The sequence below is a fragment of the Cherax quadricarinatus genome, chromosome 98 (assembly GCF_038502225.1).
Source record: "Cherax quadricarinatus isolate ZL_2023a chromosome 98, ASM3850222v1, whole genome shotgun sequence".
In the NCBI taxonomy this organism is placed as follows: Eukaryota; Metazoa; Arthropoda; class Malacostraca; order Decapoda; family Parastacidae; genus Cherax; species Cherax quadricarinatus.
The window spans coordinates 6,589,343-6,604,071 of NC_091389.1; the positions used below are offsets into that span (position 1 = coordinate 6,589,343).

A 14,729-nucleotide genomic window follows, 5' to 3' on the forward strand; every position below is an offset into this window, starting at 1 on the left:
TGCATCATGGTGGGTGTGTGGTGCCTCATGGTGGGTGTGTGGTGCCTCATGGTGAGTATGTGATGCCTCATGTTGGGTATGTGGTGCCTCTTCTTGGGTATGTCGTGCCTCATGTTGAGTATGTGGTGCCTCTTGTTGGGTATGTCGTGCCTCATGTTGTGTATGTGGTGCCTCTTGTTGTGTATGTCGTGCCTCATGGTGGGTATGTGGTGTCTCATGGTGGGTATGTAGTGCCTCATGGTGGATATGTGGTGCCTCATGTTGGGTGTGTGGTGCCTCATGGTGAGTATGTGATGCCTCATGTTGGGTATGTGGTGCCTCATGGTGCGTGTGTGGTGCCTCATGGTGGGTATGTGGTGCCTCTTGTTGGGTATGTGGTGCCTCATGGTGGGTTAGTGGTGCCTCATGTTGGGTATGTGGTGCCTCATGGTAGGTGTGTGGTGCCTCTTGTTGGGTATGTGGTGCCTCATGGTGGTTATGTGGTGCCTCATGGTGGGTATGTGGTGCCTCATGGTATGTATGTGGTGCCTCAGGGTGGGTATGTGGTGCCTCACGGTAGGTATGTAGGTATGTGGTGTCCCATGGTGGGTATGTGGTGCCTCATGGTGGGTATGTTGTGCCTCAAGGTGGGTATGTGGTGCCTCATGGTAGGTATGTGGTGCCTTGTGATGGGTATGTGATGCCTTATGGTGGGTATGTGGTGCCTCATGATAGGCATGTGCCTCAGGGTGGGTATGCGGTGCCTCATGGTAGGTATGTGGTGTCTCTTGGTGGGTATGTGCCTCATGGTGGGTATGTGGTGCCTCATAGTGGGTATGTGGTGCCTCATAGTGGGTATGTGGTGCCTCATGGTGGGTATGTGGTGCCTCATGGTAGGTATGTGGTGCCTCATGGTGGGTATGTGGTGCCTCAAGGTGAGTATGTGGTATCTCATGGTATGTGGTGCCTCAAGGTGAGTATGGTATCTCATGGTGAGTATGTGGTGCCTCATTATGAGTATGTGGTGCCTCATTATGAGTATGTGGTTCTTCATGGTGAGTATGTGGTGCCTCAAGGTGAGTATGTGGTATCTCATGGTGGGTATATGGTGCCTCATTGTGGGTATGTGGTGCCTCAGGGTATGTGGTGCCTCATGGTGGGCATGTGGTGCCTCATGGTGGGCATGTGGTGTGTCATGGTGGGTATGTGGTGCCTCTTGTGGATATGTGGTGCCTCATGGTGGGTATGTGGTGCCTCATGGTGGCTATGTGGTGCCTCATGATGGGTATGTGGTGCCTTATGGTAGGTATGTGGTGCCTCATGGTAGGTATGTGGTGCCTCATGGTAGGTATGTGGTGCCTCATGGTAGGTATGTGGTGCCTCATGGTGGGTATGTGGTGCCTTATGGTAGGTATGTGGTGCCTCATGGTAGGTATGTGGCTCCTCATGGTAGGTATGTGGTGCCTCATGGTGGGTATGTGGTGCCTTATGGTAGGTATGTGGTGCCTCATGGTAGGTATGTGGTGCCTCATGGTAGGTATGTGGTGCCTCATGGTGGGTAAGTGGTGCCTCATGGTAGGTATGTGGTGCCTCATGGTGGGTAAGTGGTGCCTCATGGTAGGTATGTGGTGCCTCATGGTGGGTATGTGGTGCCTCATGGTAGGTATGTGGTGCCTCATGGTAGGTATGTGGTGCCTAATGGTAGGTATGTGGTGCCTCATGGTACGTATGTGGTGCCTCATGGTGGGTAAGTGGTGCCTCATGGTAGGTATGTGGTGCCTCATGGTGGGTAAGTGGTGCCTCATGGTGGGTAAGTGGTGCCTCATGGTAGGTATGTGGTGCCTCATGGTGGGTATGTGGTGCCTCATGGTAGGTATGTGGTGCCTCATGGTGGGTAAGTGGTGCCTCATGGTAGGTATGTGGTGCCTCATGGTGGGTAAGTGGTGCCTCATGGTAGGTATGTGGTGCCTCATGGTGGGTATGTGGTGCCTCATGGTGGGTATGTGGTGCCTCATGGTAGGTATGTGGTGCCTCATGGTAGGTATGTGGTGGCTCATGGTGGGTATGTGGTGCCTCATGGTAGGTATGTGGTGCCTCATGGTGGGTAAGTGGTGCCTCATGGTAGGTATGTGGTGCCTCATGGTGGGTATGTGGTGCCTCATGGTGGGTATGTGGTGCCTCATGGTGGGTATGTGGTGCCTCATGGTGGGTATGTGGTGCCTCATGGTAGGTATGTGGTGCCTCATGGTAGGTATGTGGTGCCTCATGGTAGGTATGTGGTGCCTCATGGTGGGTATGTGGTGCCTCATGGTAGGTATGTGGTGGCTCATGGTAGGTATGTGGTGGCTGGTCGAATATACATAGACACATCTACTGATGGCGGAATAAGGTTAAGTTAATTTTGGTTTCGTTAGCATCACGTAGAAGAGAATTTAATATTAAATATTTAACATCACATAGAAGAGATGTTCATTCTATTTTTCCCCCACATTGTTTACAACTTTGTTTGTTTACTTTGTTTGTTTACTTTGCAGCCAAGACGAACAAGGAGGGCAAACAAGAGACTTGTAAATCCATACAGAAAGTTGAGTGGAAGTGTAGCAAGACTGGGTAAGATTGATACCTGTACTGTTCCTGTTGTCTGATACATTTACTCTCCCTTTTGTGACTGATACATGTACTGTTCCTGTTGTCTGATACATTTACTCTCCCTTTTGTGACTGATACCTGTTGTGTCTGACTAATACTTGTATTGTTCCTGTTGTGTCTGATACCTGTACTGTTCCTGTTCTGTGAAAGTGCAGCAAGACTCTGTAAGACTGATACATGTACTGTTCCTGTTGTGTCTGATAAATTTAGTTGTCCCTGGTGTGACTGATACATGTAGTATTCCTGTTGTGTCTGATACCTGTACTCTTCCTGTTGTCTGATACCTGTACTCTTCCTGTTGTGTCTGATACCTGTACTCTTCCTGTTGTGTCTGATACCTGTACTCTTCCTGTTGTGTCTGATACCTGTACTCTTCCTGTTGTGTCTGATACCTGTACTCTTCCTGTTGTGTCTGATACCTGTACTCTTCCTGTTGTGTCTGATACCTGTACTCTTCCTGTTGTGTCTGATACCTGTACTCTTCCTGTTGTGTCTGATACCTGTACTCTTCCTGTTGTGTCTGATACCTGTACTCTTCCTGTTGTCTGATACCTGTACTCTTCCTGTTGTGTCTGATACCTGTACTCTTCCTGTTGTGTCTGATACCTGTACTCTTCCTGTTGTGTCTGATACCTGTACTCTTCCTGTTGTGTCTGATACCTGTACTCTTCCTGTTGTGTCTGATACCTGTACTCTTCCTGTTGTGTCTGATACCTGTACTCTTCCTGTTGTGTCTGATACCTGTACTCTTCCTGTTGTGTCTGATACCTGTACTCTTCCTGTTGTGTCTGATACCTGTACTCTTCCTGTTGTCTGATACCTGTACTCTTCCTGTTGTGTCTGACTGATACCTCTACTGTTCTTTTTGTATCTGATACATGTACTGTTCCTGTTGTCTGATACATGTACTGTTGCTGTTGTCTGATACATGTACTGTTGCTGTTGTCTGATACCTGTGCTATTCCTGTTGTGTCTGATACCTGTACTGTTGCTGTTGTGTCTGATACCTGTGATATTCCTGTTGTGTCTGATACCTGTACTGTTGCTGTTGTGTCTGATACCTGTGCTATTCCTGTTGTGTCTGATACCTGTACTGTTGCTGTTGTCTGACTGATACACAGTAGTTTACACAACAGTGGTCCTCCCATATAACAGAACTCCCATATAATGGACATCCCATATAACAGACCTTTCCCATATAGCAGACATCCCATATAACAGACCTCCCATATAATGGAAACCTTCCTATATAGACCCCAGGCTGTCTTAAACAATGCTCTGGACAGACACCTTAAGTCAGTACCTGACCTGCCAGGCTGTGGTTCCTACATTGGTTGGTTGCTGCAGACAGCAGTCACAGCCTAGTTTATTAGACCCTGATCCACCACAGAATGTTACAGTACTGGAGGTGGGAAGTACAGTACCTGTACTCTGAAGGATGAGTGAGAATGTTACAGTACTGGAGGTGGGAAGTACAGTACCTGTACTCTGAAGGATGAGTGAGAATGTTACAGTACTGGAGGTGAGAAGTACAGTACCTGTACTCTGAAGGATGAGTGAGAATGTTACAGTACTGGAGGTGGGAAGTACAGTACCTGTACTCTGAAGGATGAGTGAGAATGTTACAGTACTGGAGGTGGGAAGTACAGTGCCTGTACTCTGAAGGATGAGTGAGGATGTTACAGTACTGCAGGTGGGAAGTACAGTACCTGTACTCTGAAGGATGAGTGAGAATGTTACAGTACTGGAGGTGGGAAGTACAGTGCCTGTACTCTGAAGGATGAGTGAGAATGTTACAGTACTGCAGGTGGGAAGTACAGTACCTGTACTCTGAAGGATGAGTGAGAATGTTACAGTACTGGAGGTGGGAAGTACAGTGCCTGTACTCTGAAGGATGAGTGAGAATGTTACAGTACTGGAGGTGGGAAGTACAGTACCTGTACTCTGAAGGATGAGTGAGAATGTTACAGTACTGGAGGTGGGAAGTACAGTACCTGTACTCTGAAGGATGAGTGAGAATGTTACAGTACTGGAGGTGGGAAGTACAGTACCTGCACTCTGAAGGATGGGTGAGAATGTTACAGTACTGGAGGTGAGAAGTACAGTACCTGTACTCTGAAGGATGAGTGAGAATGTTACAGTACTGGAGGTGGGAAGTACAGTACCTGTACTCTGAAGGATGGGTGGGGATGTTACAGTACTGGAGGTGAGAAGTACAGTACCTGTACTCTGAAGGATGAGTGAGAATGTTACAGTACTGGAGGTGGGAAGTACAGTACCTGTACTCTGAAGGATGAGTGAGAATGTTACAGTACTGGAGGTGAGAAGTACAGTACCTGTACTCTGAAGGATGAGTGAGAATGTTACAGTACTGGAGGTGGGAAGTACAGTACCTGTACTCTGAAGGATGAGTGAGAATGTTACAGTACTGGAGGTGGGAAGTACAGTACCTGTACTCTGAAGGATGGGTGAGAATGTTACAGTACTGGAGGTGGGAAGTACAGTACCTGTACTCTGAAGGATGAGTGAGAATGTTACAGTACTGGAGGTGGGAAGTACAGTACCTGTACTCTGAAGGATGAGTGAGAATGTTACAGTACTGGAGGTGGGAAGTACAGTACCTGTACTCTGAAGGATGAGTGAGAATGTTACAGTACTGGAGGTGGGAAGTACAGTACCTGTACTCTGAAGGATGGGTGAGAATGTTACAGTACTGGAGGTGGGAAGTACAGTACCTGTACTCTGAAGGATGAGTGAGAATGTTACAGTACTGGAGGTGGGAAGTACAGTACCTGTACTCTGAAGGATGAGTGAGAATGTTACAGTACTGGAGGTGGGAAGTACAGTACCTGTACTCTGAAGGATGGGTGAGAATGTTACAGTACTGCAGGTGGGAAGTACAGTACCTGTACTCTGAAGGATGAGTGAGAATGTTACAGTACTGCAGGTGGGAAGTACAGTACCTGTACTCTGAAGGATGAGTGAGAATGTTACAGTACTGGAGGTGGGAAGTACAGTACCTGTACTCTGAAGGATGAGTGAGAATGTTACAGTACTGGAGGTGGGAAGTACAGTACCTGTACTCTGAAGGATGAGTGAGAATGTTACAGTACTGGAGGTGGGAAGTACAGTACCTGTACTCTGAAGGATGGGTAAGGATGTTACAGTCAGATGGCACTCGGATTTTGACAACACCGTACTTACAAAACAGCAATTGCTAGGATGATGGTGAATGTGTTTCCTTCTCTTGGTGACTCAACCATGGTGGGGGAGAGGCAGTGTAGCAGCATTGCCGTAATCTTGACAACAAGAGGAAATTGCAAGCATATTGCAGACTTCTTAACCAGGTTAATCTGACATCAAAGGGACGACCTTCGTCTGATCTGCAATATTGCTCGCTGAAGCCTTATTGCAGGTGCAACATGCCTCTTCTTTTGCCAGATATTCGGTTCGATATTTTTTTTAACTATGGTTGTGTCGTGCCATGGCTGGGGGATACTTAGAAGAAAGATTTTCACCATTGTTCATTTAGTGGTTGTGTTTTCAGAAGTGTGTTGATGTATTAGATTATCCTTAGACTGTAACATCCTCTGCAGGCACTGTACTTCCCACCCTCCAGGACTCAAGTCTAGCTTCCATGAATCCCTTTATTGCTCACAGTCCAACGGCACATACAATGTGAACCTCTTTTCTCCTACCTAACATGGACTGGTAGGTCTCCTGCAATGATGAGTATGAGTTGAACCTGCCTAGCATGGAACTGTAAATCTACTGCAATGTTGTGAGTAAGTTAAACCTACCTAGCATGGGCCAGTAGATATACTGTTTTCATCTTCTCATTAAAGTCACATTAACCTTTATTTAGGCTTGTAGTCGATTAGTTAATTTTGTGTTCCGTGTTGTCACATAAATTTTTGTTTAGGGTTGCCATCTATTAGTGAGTTTTATGTGGCACGTCACCGACATAACCTTCACCTGATTTGACTTCATCTCAACTTCCACAGAGAATCTTTTGTGATATTCTCCGGCGGACTGACCAACGACAGGGCAGGAAGAACGCCAAGCATAACAGTGATCCAGGGCAAGACCACTACTGTCCTGGAGATGGAGCACAATGTCGTCGACTTCACTACTCTCTGTGAGACTCCGTACGCCAGTGGTATGTTACGCCAGCCACTCATTTTGCCTCAAACCCTTTTATTCGATGGATTTTAAAATATGAAATTCAAGTGGTGCTCAACTTATAATGGGTTTACGTTGCGATGAACCCGTCGTAAGTTGAAAAAATGATATTCTAAACGAGTAAATAAATAACTATTGTCACTGAGTAAGTAAATACAGCCTCTCCCCACTTAGCGACGTACTCGTTTATTGATGGACTGAACACATCGACTCCAGGTTGAGGGACTGATTACCTCATTCTCCTCCTCTCCTTACGCCTTCCTCTTTGTATTGGACTGATGAAGCGACTGTGTGGCGAAACGTTTCCTGAATAAAGATTCCCATATGCTGCATAAGTGTCTCAATCTTCAACTTGTCGGTTTTTCAAACCATTCATCACAAACCATTCATCACAAACCATTCATCACACTCGAACTTAGTATGCTTACTTAAATAATATATATTAGAGCTGATTTCCTCTATTCTGTTTATTACAGTATACAGTAGTACTGTATATACATTTAAAAATATACCATAAATGTTATAAATTGTGCGAAGGTGACATTAAAACAATATCAAAGTTGGTTGACGCAAACTCACTACCATTATAGTTTGCTCCTCACTTAGCGACGAATTCGTTTACCGACGTGGTCTTAGGAATGTAACTCTGTCGTTAAGTGAGGAGAGGCTGTACAATAATTACAGTAACTAACTAAATATAAATACACCTACCACTCGACTTACGACCTGCTCGACTTACGACCGTGTTTTTTATGCCAAATTTCTGGGAAATAAACCAGTATTTGTGTTGTAGACAGTGTTTATCCTAAACCTTACAGTATAAAACACAGTACTAACAACATAAAAAGTAAAGTAAAACATGAAATACCAAAATAAAACAATAAAATAAAGTCATTACAAAAATGTTTTGTTGATATTCAGTAGTAAAGTTCGACTTACGACCATTTTGACTTACGACCGGTTTCTCGGAACCGAACTCGGTTGTAAGTCGGATGGTAGGTGTATATCATTACTGTGCATAATATCAATATATCATTATTGTGCATAATATCAGGAAGGATATAGGAAAGTACTGGTTTGGTAATAGAGTTGGGGATGAGTGGAACAAACTCCCAGTACCGTCATAGAAGCTAAGACGTTGTGTAGTTTTAAAAATAGGCTGGATAAATACACGAGTGGGTGTGGGTGGGTGTGAGTTGGACCTGACTAGCTTGTGGTAGGCCTTATGCCGTGCTCTTTCCTTAAGTGGATATGAGCTTACCTGACTAGGTGGGTCAGTGGTTTAAGCCGGGAGGTGACTTAGACCTGCCTCACATGGGCCAGCAGGCCCATTATAAAACATAAACAGATATTGTCCAATTAAAACTAAGCAGATCACAGCAAAGACACTAAGCAATTGATAAGAAACAAGAACGTGAAAAACAATCCAGACATTTATACAGTGGACCCCCGGTTTACTATATTATTTCAGTCCAGAAGTATGTTCAGGTGCCAGTACTGACCGAATTTGTTCCCATAAGGAATATTGTGAATTAGATTAGCCCATTTTGTTGATATTCAGTAGTAAAGTTCGACTTACGACCATTTCGACTTACGACCGGTTTCTCGGAACCGAACTCGGTCGTAACTCGGATGGTAGGTGCATTGAAAAATAAATAAGTGAATATAAGTTCCTGCCTCGTTCATGCTGGGTAATTATCTCAAATTTCATCTCCAGATTACTTTTGTACCATCGTAATGTTGAGATATCTTAAGTCGAGGAGCACCTGTATAGGCATACCTCGCTAATACGGCGGGTTAGGTTCCAGACCGCTTCCGTAAAAACCACAATCGCCTTAAAGCCAAGCACAGCTTTTTTTTTCACTTGCCAATGCATTTAAAAGCCTAAAACACGTTTGCATTATCATTAAGTCCACGGTAACACTAAGCCTAAAAGAAGTGATGCATAAGTAAAAATAATTAATAAATAAAAATTGAAAATTGTCACGAATATAATTGACAAGTGCCGTATTACCGAGGTGCTTTAGAGAAAGCGCCATATTAACCAGGTCCGTCTGTACATTATTTTCCTGTACGTTGCAAAAAGCTTGTAATCATTCACATTATAAAACAGTTGACAGGAGACAAGTGCATACACTTAGGACAACTTTAAGGATCTTAGTCACTCTTTGGAGTGACTGTTGTCACCCCAAAATACATTTCAGTCACAGGACTGAATTGTTAGAATAATAATCATAATAATTCTTCTTCTTTCAATACACTGGCCGCATCTCACCAAGGCAGGGTGGACCAAAAAAAAAACACCAGTTTCTCTATAAATTTAGTAATATATACGGAAGGGGTTACTAGCCCCTGGCTCCCGGCATTTTAGTCGCCTCTTACAACACGCATGGCTTACTGAGGGAGAATTTTGTTCCACTTCCCCATGGAGATAAGAGGAAATAACAACAAGGAAAAGAACTATTAAAAAAATAGAAGAAAACCCAGAGGGGTATATATATATGCTTGTACATGTATGTGTAGTGTGACCTAAGTGTAAGTAGAAGCAGCAAGACGTACCTGAAATCTTGCATGTTTATGAAACGGAAAAAAGACACCAGCAATCCTACCATCATGTAAAACAATTACAGGCTTCCGTTTTACACTCACTTGGCAGGACGGTAGTACCTCCCTGGGTGGTTGCTGTCTACCAACCTACTACCTAGGTATTATGATAATTATAATAATAATTATAATAATTATAATAATGTCTTTATTTCTATAAGCACATGTACAAGGTATACAGACCATAGCTGACATCATTGAGAAAGTACCTTGTTATGCTGAGCATTTCCCACAAATTAGGTCATTTTGTCCCAGGATGCAACCCACACCAGTCCACTAACACCCAGGATGTGACCCACACCAGTCCACTAACACCCAGGATGTGACCCACACCAGTCCACTAACACCCAGGATGTGACCCACACCAGTCCACTAACACCCAGGATGTGACCCACACCAGTCCACTAACACCCAGGATGTGACCCACACCAGTCCACTAACACTCAGGATGCAACCCACACCAGTCTACTAACACTCAGGATGCAACCCACACCAGTCTACTAACACTCAGGATGCAACCCACACCAGTCTACTAACACTCAGGATGCAACCCACACCAGCCCACTAACACCCAGGATGTGACCCACACCAGTCCACTAACACCCATTTTACTGGTGGGGAACATAGACAACCAGTGTCAGGAAATACCTAATGTTTCCACCCTTGCCAGGAATAAAACCCGGGCCCCTCAGTGTGTGAAGCGAGAGCTTCAGCCACCAGGCCATGGGCCAACACGGGTCAACTACTGTCGATGAATACACACAAGGATGGACGGGAGGCTCAAATCATGATCCATAAATTTATGGACCATGGTTCGAGCCTCTCAGCCATCCTCCTGTTTACCCACTTCAATACGTTTTGACAATAAAAGTGATCTTTATCAAAAAAAGCATTTCATCAGAAAGAGAGCTATTGTGTATGGTGTGATTCTTAGCAAATGCAACTGCAAAAATGCATTTAAAATTCAGAAGCGAGCACTTTGAAGGCTTTTTAATGTACTATTCAATTTTGGATGCTTTTTTCCACATCTACAAAAAAATTTGCACACTATAAAACAGGTTTGAGTATCAACAAAGATTAGGAACCTGAGTTAGTATATTTAGAATTTAACTATGGTCATACCACACTCATACCATGGTCATACCATATTTTCATTGAGGGTCCTTGTAGACTTAAATCACCTATCTGATTTTTTTGGGTTATCCTGGTGGGTAATTTACATGTGATAACTGTACTTATGTCTACCCCTGTCTAAACAAACTTGCTTCGCAGAATTCGCCGAACCATACGCCCTGGTCGTCCTGCTTCACAATGATCTTGTTGTTGTGGACCTGCACACCCAAGGTTACCCATGCTTTGAGAACCCCTATTCGATGGACCTGCACGAATCCCCTGTCACCTGTTGCACCTACCTGGCCGACTGCCCAGCGGACCTCATACCGGCCTTCTACTCCGTCGGGGCCCGCGGCCACAAGCGGCAAGGCTTCAGCGAGAGGGAGTGGCCCATCTGTGGTGGCGAATGGGGCACCATGTCGTGTAGCTACGCTGAGATGATTATTACCGGGTGAGAAGATGTGTTTGATAGTCTAGCATGTCTAAACTACTTGTCATGTCTAAACTACTTGTCATGTCACTACTAAACTCTTTTATAAAGTTCCTTTATTATAGGGCAATATTTTTAACGCTCCTTTATTATTTGTAAAGCTCTTTACTTGTTTATAAAGCTCCTCTATTGTAGGGCAATGTTTTTGTAAATGTGACTGAAGAAGTACATTCAATACTGAATGAAGCAGGGGAAAGGCCTCTGTAGTACATGCTTTTCAATTTGGACACCATAGGGAGGTTAGCATGGGCCCCACTTAACTAGATGAATGTTATTGTAGCCAGGTGTCCCAGTAGTTAGCACACTGTCCTAGTGTTTTACCACTCACTGGCCATGGGTTCTAAGCCCACCTGTTCGGTGGTTTAAACATACCCAGTTGTTACACATGTCTAATTTTTCAATACCGAAAGTCATTGACTTAAGAACATATTGAAAATTTTCAGTATTGTGTTTATCATTATTGTTATATATCTTTCTTTCTTTCAACACACCGGCTGTATCCCACCGAAGCGGGGTGGCCCAAAAGGAAAAACGAAAGTTTTTCCTTTTACATTTAGTAATATGTACAGGAGAAGGGGTTACTAGCCCCTGGCTCCCGGCATTTTAGTCGCCTCTTACAACACGCATGGCTTACGGAGGATGAATTCTGTTCCACTTCCCCATGGAGATAAGAGGAAATACGCAAGAACTAGAAAGAAAATAGCAGAAAACCCAGAGGGGTGTGTGTATATATATATGCTTGTACATGTATGTGTAGTGTGACCTAAGTGTAAGTAGAAGCAGCAAGACGTACCTGAAATCTTGCATGTGTATGGGACAGAAAAAAAAGACACCAGCAATCCTACCATCATGTTAAACAGTTACAGGTTTCTGTTTCATAGTCACCTGGCAGGACGGTAGTACCTCCCTGGGCGGTTGCTGACTACCAACCTACTACCTAGGTATTGTTATATATATCATTATTTTACACAATACAGAAGATTCTCAATATGTTTGTAACTTCAAGACTTCCTGTAATAACAGATTTGCTTCCTGATCTTTGACCATTATAGCCGAGGCCTTGACTTCACCACAACTTCTCTGTATTTCTTTTGACTTTTCTTATATATCTCCCAGACTGTGTAACACATCACCACTGTCTGTTAAGCTACAGGAATGTATATATCCTTTTAAATCTCAATTCAAAATGCATCTCTTTTCTAAAGAATAATAATAATTTTTTTAACACATTGGCAGTTTCCCACCAAGGCAGGGTGACCTGAAAAAGAAGAAACTCTTTCATCATTCACTCCATCACTGTCTTGCCAGAGGTGCGCTTACACTACAGTTATAAAACTGCAACATTAACACCCCTCCTTCAGAGTACAGGCACTGTACTTCCCATCTCCAGGACTCAAGTCCGGCCTGCCAGTTTCCCTGAATCCCTTCATAAATGTTACTTTGCTCACACTAACAGCATGTCAAATCCTAAAACACATTTGTTTTCACTCCTATCTAACACGCTCATGCATGTTTGCTGGAAGTCCAAGCCCCTTGCACACAAAACCTCCTTTACCCCCTCCCTCCAACCTTTCCTAAGCTGATCTCTACCCCGCCTTCCCTTCACTTCAGATTTATACACTTAGTCATTCTGTTTTGTTCCATCCTCTTTAAATGTCTGACCCACCTCACCGACCCCTCCTCAGCCCTCTGGATAATAGTTTTAGTAATCCCACACCTCCTCCTAATCTCCAAACTATGGATTCTATGCATTATATTCACACCACACATTCCCCTCAGACATGACGTCTCCACTGCCTCCAGCCTTCTCCTTGTTGCAACATTCACCACCCATGTTTCACACCCATATAACAGTCTTGGTACCAGTACCTCCAGCCTTCTCCTTGTTGCAACATTCATCACCCATGTTTCACACCCATATAACAGTCTTGGTACCACTGCCTCCAGCCTTCTCCTTGTTGCAACATTCATCACCCATGTTTCACACCCATATAACAGTCTTGGTACCACTACCTCCAGCCTTCTCCTTGTTTCAACATTCACTACCCATGTTTCACACCCATATAACAGTCTTGGTACCAGTACCTCCAGCCTTCTCCTTGTTGCAACATTCATCACCCATGTTTCACACCCATATAAGAGTGTTGGTATAACTATTCTCTCATAAATTCCCCTCTTTGCTTTCATGGATAACATTCTTTGTCTCCACAGACTCCTCAGTGCACCACTCACCCTTTTTCCCTCATCAGTTCTATGATTCACCTCATCTTTCATAGACACATCCGCTGATAAATCTACTCCTAAATATCTGAATACATTCACCTCCTCCATACTCTCTCCATTCAATCTGATATCCAATCTTTCATTGCCTAAATTTTTTTGTTATCCTTATAACCTTACTCTTTCCTATATTCACTTTTATTTTCCTTCTTTTACATACCCTTCAAATTCATCCACCAACCTCTACAACTTCTCTTCAAAATCTACCAAAAGCACAGTGTCATCAGCAAAGAGTAACTGTGATATCTCCCACTTTGTGTTAATTAAGATTCTTAATCTTTTAACCCCACACCTCTTGCCAACACCCGAGCATTCACTTCTCTTACAACTCCATCTATAAATATATTGAACAACCACGGTGACATCACACTTCCCTGTCTAAGGCCTACTTTTACTGGGAAATAATCTCCCTCTCTCCTACATACTCTAACCTGTGCCTCACTATCCTTGTAAAAACTTTTCACTGCTGTAAGTAGCCTACCTCTTGTTCCATACACCTGCAACATCTGCCACATTGCCCCCCTATCCACCCTGTCATACACCTTTTCCCAATCCATAAATGCCACAAAAACCTCTTTACTCTTATCTAAATACTGTTCACTTATATGTTTCACTGTAAACACCTGGTCCACACACCCCCTACCTTTCCTAAAGCCTCCTTGTTCATCTGCTATCCTACTCTCCGTCTTACTCTTAATTCTTTCAATAATAACTGTACCATACACTTTACTAGGTATACTCAACAGACTTCTTCTTTCTTTCAACACACCGGCTGTATCCCACCGAGGCAGGGTGGCCCAAAAGGAGAAACGAAAGTTTCTCCTTGTACATTTAGTAATATATACAGGAGAAGGGGTTACTAGCCCCTTGCTCCCGGCATTTTAGTCGCCTCCTCCACCACTCATGGCTTACGGAGGAAGAATTCTGTTCCACTTCCCCATGGAGATAAGAGGAAATAAACAAGAACAAGAACTAGAAAGAAAATAACGGAAAACCCAGAGGGGTGTATATACACATATATGCTTGTACATGTATGTGTAGTGTGACCTAAGTGTAAGTAGAAGTAGCAAGACGTACCTGTAATCTTGCATATTTATGAGACAGACAAAAGACACCAGCAATCCTACCATCGTGTAAAACAATTACAGGTTTTCGTTTTACACTCACTTGGCAGGACGGTAGTACCTCCCTGGGTGGTTGCTGTCTACAACCTACTACCTTTACTCAACGGACTTATTCCCTATAATTTTTACACTCTCTCTTTTGTCCCCTTTACCTTTATACAAAGGAACTATGCATGCTCTCTGCCAACCCCCAGGTACCTTACCCTCTTCCATACATTTATTAAATAATAGCACCAACCACTCCAAAACTTTATCCCCACCTGCTTTTAACATTTCTGTCTTTATCCCATCAATCCCAACTGCCTTAC

At 43.8% G+C, this 14,729-nt stretch overlaps 1 protein-coding gene across 5 annotated transcripts in view; it reads left to right on the plus strand.

The window, feature by feature from the left end:
- Positions 1 to 14,729, plus strand: part of Tomosyn (syntaxin-binding protein tomosyn) — a 567,161-nt gene that overhangs the window by 398,105 nt on the left and 154,327 nt on the right. For all 5 annotated transcript variants that reach the window (XM_070105267.1, XM_070105268.1, XM_070105270.1 and 2 more), the window contains exons 7-9: positions 2,514 to 2,589; positions 6,633 to 6,787; positions 10,687 to 10,978. In XM_070105267.1, coding sequence (XP_069961368.1) covers positions 2,514 to 2,589; positions 6,633 to 6,787; positions 10,687 to 10,978 — 523 coding nt within the window. The remainder of the gene's footprint in view (positions 1 to 2,513; positions 2,590 to 6,632; positions 6,788 to 10,686; positions 10,979 to 14,729) is intronic.